This window comes from Aquarana catesbeiana, linkage group LG01, assembly GCF_042186555.1.
Source record: "Aquarana catesbeiana isolate 2022-GZ linkage group LG01, ASM4218655v1, whole genome shotgun sequence".
Classification (NCBI taxonomy): Eukaryota; Metazoa; Chordata; class Amphibia; order Anura; family Ranidae; genus Aquarana; species Aquarana catesbeiana.
In genome coordinates this window covers 909730352-909743094 of record NC_133324.1, presented here as the reverse complement: position 1 = coordinate 909743094, position 12743 = coordinate 909730352, and the positions used below count along the sequence as shown (strand labels likewise).

Sequence of the window (12743 nt, the reverse complement as noted above, 5' to 3'; positions counted from 1 at the left end):
TACATATTTTTGGTAATAGAAATTGCAATAAGCGTATATTGATTGGTTTGCGCAAAAGTTATAGCGTCTACAAAATAGGGGAAAGATTTATGGCATTTTTATTTATTTATTTTTACTAGTAATGGCAGCGATCAGCGATTTTTATCGGGACTGCGACATTATGGCGGACACTTTTGACACATTTTTGGGACCATTGACGTTAATACAGCTATCAGTGCTATGAAAATGCACTGATTACTGTATAAATGTCACTGGCAGGTAAGGGGTTAACGGTGTTCTCTCGTGTGTGTTCTAACTGGGGGGAGGGGACTGATTAGAGGAGTAGACAGATCGTTGTTCCTAGCTAATAGGAACACACAATCTGTCTCTCCTCTCAGAACAGGGATTTGTGTGTACACACACACACACACACACACACACACACACACACACACACACACACACATCCCTGTTCTGGCTCTTGTGCCCACGGTTGCGCGTGGCCTGGCGGGCGACCGCTGGCCACGTGCATCGGCACCCCCGCCTGCTGTCCCCGCTTAAAGGGCCAACAAACCACTACGACGGTTCGCGGGACCCTGCCGCAGTATAATGATTGCGGCTGGTCGGCAAGCGGTTAAAGAAAAATTATTACAGCATAAAAAATTGTGAGAAAAATAACTTTAAATTTCTTTATTTTCCCCAAAATTTGGACAAAAAATTACAACTTCAAAAAACTCACCATGCCTCTTATTAAATACCTTGGGCTGTTTACTTTCCAAAAAGGGGGACATTTGGGGGTTATTTGTACTGTCTGGTCTTAAGAAGGGGGAGAGTCGATCAGTACATCAGGATCGATCAGCTGTCAGATGTATACACCATAGTTTGTGGATTCTCTAACTTTCCTACAGACTAATATACTGTGATTTGGGTTCTTTTCACCAAACAAATGTAGCAGAATACAGTTTGGCCTAAATCTATGAAGAAAGATTATTTGTAAACTTTAATAACAGAAATTAAGAAACACATTTTTTTTCTTTAAAAAAAGTTTTGATCTTTTTTTCATTTATTTAGAAAAAAATAAATACAAAACTCAGTGGTGATTAAATACAAGCAGAAGAAAGCTCTATTTTTGTGAAAAAAAAAAGATAAAAATGTCATACTGGTACAGTGCAGTGTTCAAAGTTTGGCAAAGCTGACAATTGGCCTGGGCGGGAAGGGGGTAAAAGTGCCCAGTATTGAGGTGGTTAAATGACTATTCGCTCAAATCCAATCCTTCGCATACAATATTGGTGGGCTTAAAGCTGAAGTTCATTATACTTATAATTGGTCTTTCCTGGTTCTTCCCTTTCCCACTGTCAACATGCTAATGTTTTGTTTTTTGTTTTTAATTAAAAACTTCCCATTTCCATGAGCTTATCGCAGGCCCAGTAATGCCTTTATTGGGTCTCTGTGCCTCTCTATGTAATACAAGCAGATCATGGCTGGTGGGAGGGGCCAGCAGGGTGCTGTACATAGTTTCCTGAACTCCTTCTGCCTCACTACTCCTGTCCAAGAGTTCTCAGACCTGATCCTGATGCAGGTAGTGGGCGGGGTCTTGGGAGGAGTTATGCTAATGATGAGTAGATGCCAGTGCGGAGGAGTGAGATTTTCTAGGCAGACCCCCCCCCACATGTGATACAGAACCTCCATAACTGAAAGGCTTGAACTCCAGTGAATGTAAGGGGCGGGGCTAGATAATGCTAAATGTCCTCCAGCTCGGAGATGAGACCGTCTCTGACTTGCTGCAGCTGCTAAATGCAGACTATGAGAGGCTTGCAGTGTGCAGTGAAGTCAAAGTAAATGCAGGCTTAGCATTACATACAGGCGTTACCTAGTTGGTCAGCTGTTTTCAGGAAACTATTGAGAGCCCCCACCAGCTATGATTTTCTTGAATTGCATAGACAAGCATAGAGAGCCAGTGATCACATCACTAAATGGAAACAAAAGTTTTTAAAACAAAAACTGAAAGGTTTTGTTTAAAATTTTTCATTTTTATCCATGATGGGGGGTTTAATGCGCTGCTTAACCTCATTCCGCCCGACCTATAGCAAAATGATGGCCGAGTGGTGGCTCCTCCCGATCTGACTGGACGTCCTATGATATCCAGCAGAACAAGCCACTCGAGCACGGCGATCTGTGGTAAAGAGCCTACGACGTAGTCTACCATGTGATCAGCTGATCAGTGTTACCAGGAAGTGCCAGTTATCGGCATTCCTATATTCACTGCTGACAGGGCGTGAACAGAGGCTGATAATCCGTGCAGCCCCACCTGTGATGCCGATCGGTGCCCATCAGTAATGCCTGTCAGTGCCACCGATCAGTGCTGCATATTAGTTTTGCCTCATCAGTGTTCACCTATAAGTGCCCATCAGTGCCATTGATCACTGCTGCATGTCAGTGGTGCCCATCATTGCCACCCATCAGTGACACCGATCAGGGCTGCATATTAACGCAGCCTCATCGGTGCCGCCTGTCGGTTCCTCCCCATCGGTGCCTCCTCGTCGGTGCCTCCTTATCGGTGCCGCCTATTAGTACCACCGATCAGTGCTGCACATTAGTGCAGCCTCATCAGTGCCCGCTATCGGTGATCAAATACCGCCAAAAGAAATCTCTATTTGTGTGGGGGAAAAAGAAGATAAAAATTTAATTTGGGTACAGTGTTGCATGACCAAGCAATTGGTGTGAGAGCGCTGAAAATTGTCCTGGGCAGGAAGTGGGTGAGAGTGCCCGGTATTGAAGTGATTACGTTGATGTTGCTTTATAACTTACCTGTGATAAATTGGTGATCCAGGAAAGGTGATATAAGTGGAATAAACTTTTTATTTGAGGTTCTAACCCATCTCCACACCATCCAAAACATAATAAACAGAAAAAAAAAAAGACGGTCGGAGTTGGGATTTATGGCACAATCAGCAGTGACCTCTGCGGTGCCTCTTGGTGCTCTGGTTTCAGTGCCAATGTTGGCGGGCTTTGGAGAGCCAACGCATCATGTATGGGGACTTCAGTTCGGAAAGCTTCTAATATCATTTAGTACTGTTGCCTTGTTTGTCATATATATATATATATATATATATATATATATATATATATATATATATATATATATATATATATATATATATATAAAAATATATATTATGCTAATTCTACAATTCCTGTGTGTTTCAGAGTGCCATGGATTCCTGGCATGGGTTTCTACTGCTGGCGTGCTCGCTGACGTGCGTGGCTGCAGACAATGTCACCACAGGTGAGTATAGAAGACCCGTTACTCTGCAATCGCTGCATTACACAACTTTTACTGTTGTACAATAAAATAAAATATTTGAAGGTTTACTTGCTTCTGTATGTTGCCCATAAAGTAGAACTATGGGAAGGTTATAACTAGGGATTCACCAATTCCATTTCTTTTCTGAGTACCAATACTTTTTTTTTTTTTTTTTTTTGTACTCGCCGATACCTACCACAACTGTTTTGTTTGTACCATTGCTGACAGCTGAATTGTAAATCATTGAAAAAATATTAACAAATGTAACTTTTTTTTTTTTTATACCCCATTTTAACTTTATTTAAAAGTCTCTTATATGATAGCATTTTGTTTAGACATGTTCTGCTTAATGTGACATGGACCTGGACCCCTTACCTTCCTTCCACTAAACCTAATAGAGTGCGGTTCTCACTCCATTCGCTTCTTCTACTACCACAGAGGTCGGGGCAATGTGACAGTTGAACCCAGAAGTCATTGTAATGCTGTCCGTTTCTGGCATATGACATAAGTTAGTGGCAGCTAAAGGGTTAAATGGTTACTGTCTAGATATGATTACGCAGTGCTGGTTAAATGTTGCAGCAAAGCTCAGATTCTTGTTCTGTTACTGATGACTAGTCTAGCATGGGGGAAAGAGGAAACCTCTCCTATGGTTTTGTAAAAGAAGCAGCAGGCGTGTTTCAAGCTGGTACTCTGAATGTTTAAATTTTTTTTTCAAAGTACGTTTCCTACGAGTACAAAAAAACACCGGCTGATCTTGACAAAATGCGGTGTTCTAAAATCTCCAAAAATGTTATCTGCTTATAAGCTGTCTGTGAACTACAAATCCCACTGCCCATCATGTAACTGAGATGAGAAGAGGGGGCGGAATTTGTAATCCAGCTTAGGGTGACCATGTTGGTCCTCTCTAGAAGTGGTCTCCAGACTTTTCTAAACAGAAGGCTGGTTTACTGTCCTTCAGTTTTTCAGGGGGCCGGATTGTGGCCAGTGGAAGGTATACAATGCCTCAAGCTTGATAGTCCATGAGAGTAAAATAAATTATATAGCATCTGTGGTAAGTAGCAGAAGGAATAGTGCCTCATCATTGGTATTAGTTGGAGGAATAGTGCCCCTTCATTGGTATTAGTGGAAGAATAAGTGTCCTATCATTGGTATTAGTTGGGGTAATAGTGAGAGGAATAATGCACCATCGTTGGTATTAGTGGAAGGAATAGTGCCCCATCATTGGTATTAGTGGAAGGAATAGTGCCCCACCATTGGTGTCAGTGGAAGGAATAGTGCCTCACCATTGGTAATAGTGAGAGGAATAATGCCTCATCATTGGTATTGGTGGAAGGAATAGTGCCCCACCATTGGTAATAGTGAGAGGAATAATGCACCATCATTGGTATTGGTGGAAGGAATAGTGCCCCACCATTGGTATTAGTGGAAGGAATAGTGCCCCACCATTGGTGTCAGTGGAAGGAATAGTGCCCCATCATTGGTGTCAGTGGAAGGAATAGTGCCTCACCATTGGTAATAGTGAGAGGAATAATGCCTCATCATTGGTATTGGTGGAAGGAATAGTGCCCCACCATTGGTAATAGTGAGAGAAATATTGCCCCAACATTGGAACTAGTTGAAGAATTGGTGCCCTATCAATGTTATTAGTTGGAGGAATAGTGCCCTATCATTGGTTTTACTTGAAGGAATGATGCCCCATTATTGGCTTTGGCAGAATAGTGCCCCATTATTGGTATTAATTAGAGGCAGTGATGGCCGTCCATTAGGGACGCAGGGGCACTGCCCCCCTAATCCATGCGGCCGGCCTCTAATCTACATGCAGGGCTCCGGACGCATGGATTTCAATGGTTTTTTTTTTTTTTTTAAAGCATGTGATTAGAGCCTGAGGCTCTAATTTGGCTTCAAAAAAGGGTGGACTCAGGGCGCTGCGCCCTGAGCCCACCCAGTTGTGTGACAATAGCAAATTAATATTCGGTAATGTCTTCCTGCTTCTCCTCCCAGCCAATCAGGAAGTGGGTCCTGAGACCCAATTGGCCAGGAGTCTTAGGGCGGCACTGATCGCCACCGTCCATCTCCCGAGCAGGGCAGGTTTGTTTGTTGCCCCCCCCCCAAAAAATAGTGAGCACCAGCCACCACTGGTTGGTATTAGTTGGAGGAATGGTGCACCATCATTGGTATCAGTTGGAATGGTATTAGTTGAAGAAATGGTGCCCCATAATTGATATTGGTTGTAGGAATAGTGCCCCATCATTGGTATTGGTGGAAGGAATGGTTATTAGTTGGAGGAGTAGTGCCCCATCATTGGTATTGGTTGAAGGTATAGTGCCCCGTCATTGGTATTGGTGGAAGGAATAGTGCCCCATCATTGGTATCAGTGGAAGGAATGGTGCCTCGTAATTGGTATCAGTGGTAAAAATTGTGCCCCGCCATTGGGATCAGTGGTAAAAATGATGCCCCACTGTTGATGCCCATTGGAGGACGACTAGTGCTCCAAGGGCCCCATCAATCAGGCCACAGTTTGGAGACCACTGCTCTCTAGGTACAGTGCATCAAGTAAGCTTTGTCACCCCAGAACATGAAGTGTAATACTGTGGGAATCACAACCACTAGATGGTGCTGACTATCATAGGAAAGAAGTATGGTCCTCATCTCCATCTTGTGGTTGCAGTATTTTCCACCTTATAAATACACCTCACAGCATCTTGTGCAGAATTTAGAGCCACATATTAATACATTCCTTTGTATGTTCAGTGTCTCCCACCATAGCACCTTTGAATATCACGTCTGGCCCAACGCTACACATCCTCAATGTCCAACCTAGCACAGACAGCAATGCGGGAGCCGACCCCAAGCCGACACAAGCAGTCACCACCACTCCGCCGGTGATCTTGGCGCCTACAATCAATGCTACTTCCCCCATCTCCACGTACATCCCTGCAAGCAATGACTCGGACTTCAGCAATCGCACACAGCTTGACAACTCCACTGCTACCCCAACCACTGTTCATGTCGGCAAAACCAGCACCCCGGTGCCACCTATCACCGTTGCAAAAACAACCAGCGGGGACATTCCGGAGGAGATGACAACTCTGGAATACTCGACTGAGGAAAGCATCACACCATCAGGTAGGACGATCGTTATGTAATGCCTCCCACATGTGTCCCAGCAAAACCTGCGTTCACAAGTGGCAAAGAGGACCTTCTCCTCTGGTATCGGCCTCCTCTATTGCTGTGCACAGCAACACTCAGACACTAGGAGGGAGGGGCATTATTCTGAGAAAATAAAGAAGCTGGCACTTCTAAAACACATGGGTGAGCACAGGGAGATTTGGCATAACCTCACCGGTGTGCCGCTGCTCATTCGTTGCCCAATCACAGTTTGAGGCAGGTCCTAGACCAGGTTGCATAGCTTAAAGTGGTAATGCATTAAGGTGAAAAACCCTCTGTGCTCCCCCAGACCACCCCCCCCCCTTTTTTTTTTTCTTACCTGAGCCCAATCTCATCCAGCGATGTGCACGAGCGGAACGGCTCCAGCTGCTTTCGCTCTCCTCATTGGACAGATTGATGGCAGCAGGAGCTGTCACTCAAAAGCTCTGACAAGGGAGCGGTGTGCCGGGCCGAGTCCCGCTGTCTGTGTCCGTGGAAGAGAAGAGGCCTGGAGTGCTGGCGGGGGACCCCGGTAGATCCGTGCTGCTCTGTACAAAATCATTGCAGGGTAAGTATAGACATGTTTGTTAGAGAATTTTTTTTTTTTTTTTTTAACGTTTACAACCACTTTAAAGTAGAATTCCAACCTAAACCTATTTAGTCTCAAAAATGTTCCCTCCCCCCCTCCTTACACCTGTGCTGACTAACCTGTGCAAGAAAAACGTGTATACTTTCCTCTTTTTCAGATCGCTCTTGTCCGATAAAGTGATCCAGCTCATCCGTGTCCGTCACCGGTGGCTGCAGGGGAGAGGAGGGACCGTTGACAATGGGTGGGCCATAGAAGCCTACAGGTCACCGCTGCAGGCTTTCTCAGCCATTGTCGGGTGTTCTCTCCTTTCCCCTGCAGCAGCCACCACTGGCTGACATGGGAATCGTGTGACTGGACTGGAGTGGCCTGAAAATGAGTATATACATCTTTCTTACACAGGTTAGTCAGCATAGGTCTAAGACTCCTTTCACACTGGGGTGGTGCGGGCATTAGCGGTAAAGCGCCGCTAGTTTTAGCGGCGCCTTACCGCTTTTATGGCGGCACTTTTCGCCCACTAGCGGGGCACTTTTAACCCCTGCTAGCGGGCGAGGAAAGGGTTAATGGCGCCTGTGTTGCACTTTGCAGGAGCTTCGGCAGCGCTGCCCATTCACTTCAATGGGTAGGGGTGGTGGAGGAGCGGTGTATACAGCGCTCCCGCACCGCCCCAAAGATGCTGCTTGCTGGACTCTTTTTCCCGTCCTGCAAGCGCACCACCCCAGTGTGAAAGCACTCAGGTTTTCACACTGGGGTGGCTTGAGAGGTGCTTTACAGGCGCTATTTTTAGCACTAAAACCCCTGAAAAGTGCCCCAGTGTGAAAGGGGTCTTGGGGAAGGGAGCATTTTTAAGGTTGATGTGGTCAGCGTTAGCAACCATAAAGCACACCATGGGGACCAGAAACCCGACACTCCCGGAAGTGTCAGAAGCAGAAGATTCTTCTGTCAGCGGTAACTGTGCAAAAATCAGTGGTGCAGACAGTGGGTCAGCAGCGTTTTTTCTTTGTTTTTTTTTTGTTTTTTTTTAAACCCCTTTGTCGCTGCCTCCTGCCTAAGGGGTTTGGCATTCCAAAAGGCAGGGCTTGTGACTATGTGACCGCCGTGATTGGCTGTCACAGCGGTCACATGAGCGGAAAACTCCCAATCGTAAAAAGCGATCAGGATCTTTTCGTGAGCCGCGGGACACTGCTGGCAAGGCGTGCATTCTCAGCACAGTTCTATCGGCGCTAATGCATGCAAATATGCGGCGCCAAGGAGGCCGCATATTTGCATGCGGTTGGAGCCTGGGGGTTAAAGCCGTATGAAACCTAAAAGCAAACATTTTATTATATTGCAGATTACCAGTTCTTTGATGTGATGGCTGCATGCGTTTTCTTTTTTTGTTAGGCTTTCTTCTATTTTCTTGTGGTAAGCCAGCCAGCAGGTCCGTTGTTTTTCAAAAGCACAGCTTTTTCAGCTCTCCAGCAGAATGTATCAGTTTACATGGATGAGACAAACCAATTAAAGTGTTACTAAACCCACAACAGTAAAGCATGCTTGTTATACTCACTGTGGAACCAAAGGGGTTAATCCTTTGCATTGTGTATAAAGGCTGTTTGATCCTGTCTTCTCTGATCCTCCACTTATTCCACTGTCTCCAAAAAATAACCTGATATTTACAGAGCCAGGGGATGGGCTGCACATGCTTTGGTGTTTATTGCTAGAGAGGTGTTTTTTTTTTTTTTTTTCTTGGGAGGGTGCGTGTGATCAGCACAGGGCCAATCAGCACTGTCCAGACAGAGGGTCAGGGTCCTGCAGCCTCATAGGACAGTCAGAAAACTCCTCCTACAAGCTTTAACCAGTGCTTGGCTGGACAATGATAGACATCAGAAGACTGCTCTAACAGCTTATGAGAAAAAGTATTAAAGGATATGTAAAGGTTTCTTAAAACAAAAAAAAAACAAATATGTCATACTTGCCTCCTCTGTGTAGTTGGTTTTGCACAGATCCTTCTCTTCTGGGGTCCCTCAGCGGCACTCCTGGCTCCTCCTCTTTTCGAGTGTCCCTTTGGAGAGCCGCTCTCCCACAGTACACTCGTGCTACGTGCTCCTGTGTCCTGCTGCTGCGTCCATTGTCACAGACCGCAGGACTCGGCCTGTGTCATTGGATTTGATTGACAGCAGCAGGAGCCAATGACTGCACTGCTATCAATCTATCCAATCAGGACCTGAGACATCGGCTGGAGCTGGTGTGCTCGTCTCTGTTGCTGGAGAGATCGGGTTCAGGTATGTAAAATGGGGGCTCTGGGGGGCTGCTGCATCACAGGAGGTTTTTCACCTTAATGGATAGTTTCCATTAAGGTGAAAAACCTTACGGGTTTACAACCACTTTAAGCAGTTTATATTTATTATAATATACCATATTTATTGGCGTATAACACGCACATTCATTTTAAGAGGGAAGTTTCAGGGAAAAAAACTTAAATTTTAAATAAGGAACTTTAAAGCAAAATAAGTGTCAGTGCAGCCTCACCATTGCCATCAGTGCAGCCTGATCAATGCCCGTCTGCAGCCTCACCAGTCCACATCAATGCAGCCTCACCAGTCCACATCAATGCAGCCTCACCAGTCCACATCAATGCAGCCTCACCAGCCCACATCAATGCAGCCTCACCAGCCCACATCAATGCAGCCTCACCAGCCCACATCAATGCAGCCTCACCAGCCCACATCAATGCAGCCTCACCAGCCCACATCAATGCAGCCTCACCAGCCCACATCAATGCAGCCTCACCAGCCCACATCAATGCAGCCTCACCAGCCCACATCAATGCAGCCTCACCAGCCCACATCAATGCAGCCTCACCAGCCCACATCAATGCAGCCTCACCAGCCCACATCAATGCAGCCTCACCAGCCCACATCAATGCAGCCTCACCAGCCCACATCAATGCAGCCTCACCAGCCCACATCAATGCAGCCTCACCAGCCCACATCAATGCAGCCTCACCAGCCCACATCAATGCAGCCTCACCAGCCCACACTGACAGGGGTGATTAAAATGATCAGCTTTTATTTATCTTTCTAAACCTTTATCTCAAAAGGGAAAAAAAAAGTTTGCTGTAACTGATTATAAAGTGTGAACTGGAGTCTGGTTTTAATTTTTTTAGTGGTTGTAAATCCACAAATATATCGAATACAACCCCCCCCAGACTGATAATGGTGCTGTCTGCTGGTTTCCCCTGTGCTCCTTCCTCCAGAGTTGTGTGTCACTAATACTGGAGGGGTGTTATTGGTCAGATCACCAGGTGAAAACAAAGGGAAAAAAGCCTAAAAAAAAAAAAAAAACGAATGCAGCCACCATGTCTAATGATTGGTAAGCTGCAATATATTACATTTATGGTTTTGCGTTTAAACAATATGTTCTCCTTCACAAACAGGAATCCAATCATTTCATCAAGTCATGAAGGGGGTGGTGAAATGCGGAGTCTTGGACAGCGTTCCTATAAATGAGGTTATTCTAGCTGTCTCCACATAGGGTGTGGACTCTGTCCTCCTCCTCCCCTCCCCCGTGTTGTGCTCTGTGCTATGAGTATGCATGCATGGAATGTCAGAATGAACACGGATAAAAACATGAAAGATTTTTCCTGTCAATTCTCCATCTCCTCGCCTTGTGTAAACATGCAGGAACAGCTGAATTGTACTCACATACCTTTCATAGGTAGTCATGTTGTGATTCCCTTCTCACACTTCTGGCTGTCCGCAATGTTCTGAACTTCTGTGGCACTTTCAGTGGCCCCGGGCATGTGAGGACCACACAGATCCAGGAGGGAAATGCTTCTAAAGTGGACCCTGTACGTGTCTGCATGGACACATTCCTGACATGTCGGTGTACAACAATAGTGTCTCCATTTTATTCAAAAGAAATCCTTACTCTCCAGCCCAGGGACTTTGCCTAGGCTGAGTTTATAATGTCAGTCTGCTGCAGGCAGCAGAAAGCATTGCCCAAGTCTCCTCTGTCCCGGTGATCGACTGTACATTGTAACTTTGTTGCAAGTCACAAGGTTGAGAGGCTGCAGTAGGGGGCTGATCTGTGTCAGACATTTGTGACAGTGGGTGATGCCTCAACAACGATGACTCCATCTTTCTAAAGAGAAAAGCAGATGAAGGCATTGTTCAGGTACGGTGATCTCTGTTAGATATTAAATGGCTGCAAGTGTTCTAATTGCACATTAATTAGCACTTCATTACCCACTTCAGCTCTGGAAGGTTAAACCCCCCCCCCCTCATTACTAGGCCTTTTATTGGGATACGGCACTGCGTTTAACTGACAATTGCGCGGTCGTGCAACACTGTACGCACGTAAAATTGATGTCCTTTTTTTTTACCACAAATATAGCTTTTCTTTTGGTGATATTTGATCACCTTTGCGTTTTTTTTTTTTTTTTCTTTTTTTTTTTTTTGCGCTATAAACCAACAATACCGAAATTTGGAAAAAAAACTATTTTTTACATTCTGCTATAAAACATATCCAATAAAAAAATCTAATTTCTTCTTTTTTTAAATTCTATATATTTATTTTTTTTTTCCCAACAATTTTTATACATATAAACATAGATATTTTAATTGCTTGCGTATCACAAAGTATATCTTAACACACATTCATTCTATTTTCAACGGGTATACATATAGCCATTATAAAAGGAAAGGAAAAAAAAAATGAATCTAAATCCAATTTCTTCATCAATTTAGGCCAATATGTATTCTGCTACATATTTTTGGTAAAAAAAAAAAAAAATCCCAATACGTTTATATAGATTAGTTTTTGCGCAAAAGTTATAGCATCTTCAAATTATGGGATATTTTTATGGAATTTTAATTTATTTTTACTGGTAATGGCAGCGATCAGTGACTCATAGCCAGACTGCGGCGGACAAATCGGACACTAAGTGACACTTTTTGGGGACTAGTGACACCAATACAGTGATCAGTGCTAAAAAAAAAATATGCACTGTCACTGTACTATTGACACTGGCAGGGAAGGGATTAACATCAGGGGTGATCAAAGGGTTACATTTTTTCCTAAGGCGTGCTTTCTCACTGTTTAGGGGGATGCTTGTACTGTGAGAAGACAGAGATCCGTGTTCCTGCTTAGCAGATATACAGGATCTCTGTCTTTCCTTGTCACAGAATGGTGATCTGCCTTGTTTACATAAGTAGACCGCTGTTCTGCCTCTGCCGGGAACAATCACAGGTACGTGATTTCTTCTGTAGAAGCCTCCGCCCCACAGTGGGGCGGTCGGCAAGTGGTTACAAATATTTTTGATACTAAATTCACTTTAAATTATATGTGAACCCTCACCTTGTAAAACACCCATTCTGTTTAAATATAAATGACAAAAAAAAAAAACTTTTTGCATTTTACCCGTTTACTGGGTTTTTATGGAACTTATCTTATTTTCATTTTTTTCTTCCAGACCCAGCGCCGGAAGGCCACCAAGGTTTGTACCAGCATTCAACTTTAACCCTTTTGCATATGTTAAAGTGATTGTAAAGGGATTTTTTTAAAAATATCAAACACATCATACATACCTGCTCTGTGCAGTGGTTTTGCACAGAGCAGCCCCGATCCTCCTCTTCTGGGGTCCCCCATCGGATTTTCTGTCTCCTCCCCCTTTCTGAGTGGGTACGTGATAGATCCCGAACCGCCCTCTGTGTGTCCAATGACATGCACAGCGCTGCCCCGCCCTGC

At 44.6% G+C, this 12743-nt stretch overlaps 1 protein-coding gene across 2 annotated transcripts in view; it reads left to right on the top strand.

Annotated features, from left to right (window-relative positions):
* The window catches only part of PTPRA (protein tyrosine phosphatase receptor type A), a 261197-nt gene that overhangs the window by 196634 nt on the left and 51820 nt on the right, over window positions 1–12743 (top strand). For both annotated transcript variants that reach the window (XM_073610999.1, XM_073610998.1), the window contains exons 4-6: window positions 3187–3265; window positions 6035–6409; window positions 12469–12492. In XM_073610999.1, coding sequence (XP_073467100.1) covers window positions 3193–3265; window positions 6035–6409; window positions 12469–12492 — 472 coding nt within the window. In that variant the 5' untranslated portion in view covers window positions 3187–3192. The remainder of the gene's footprint in view (window positions 1–3186; window positions 3266–6034; window positions 6410–12468; window positions 12493–12743) is intronic.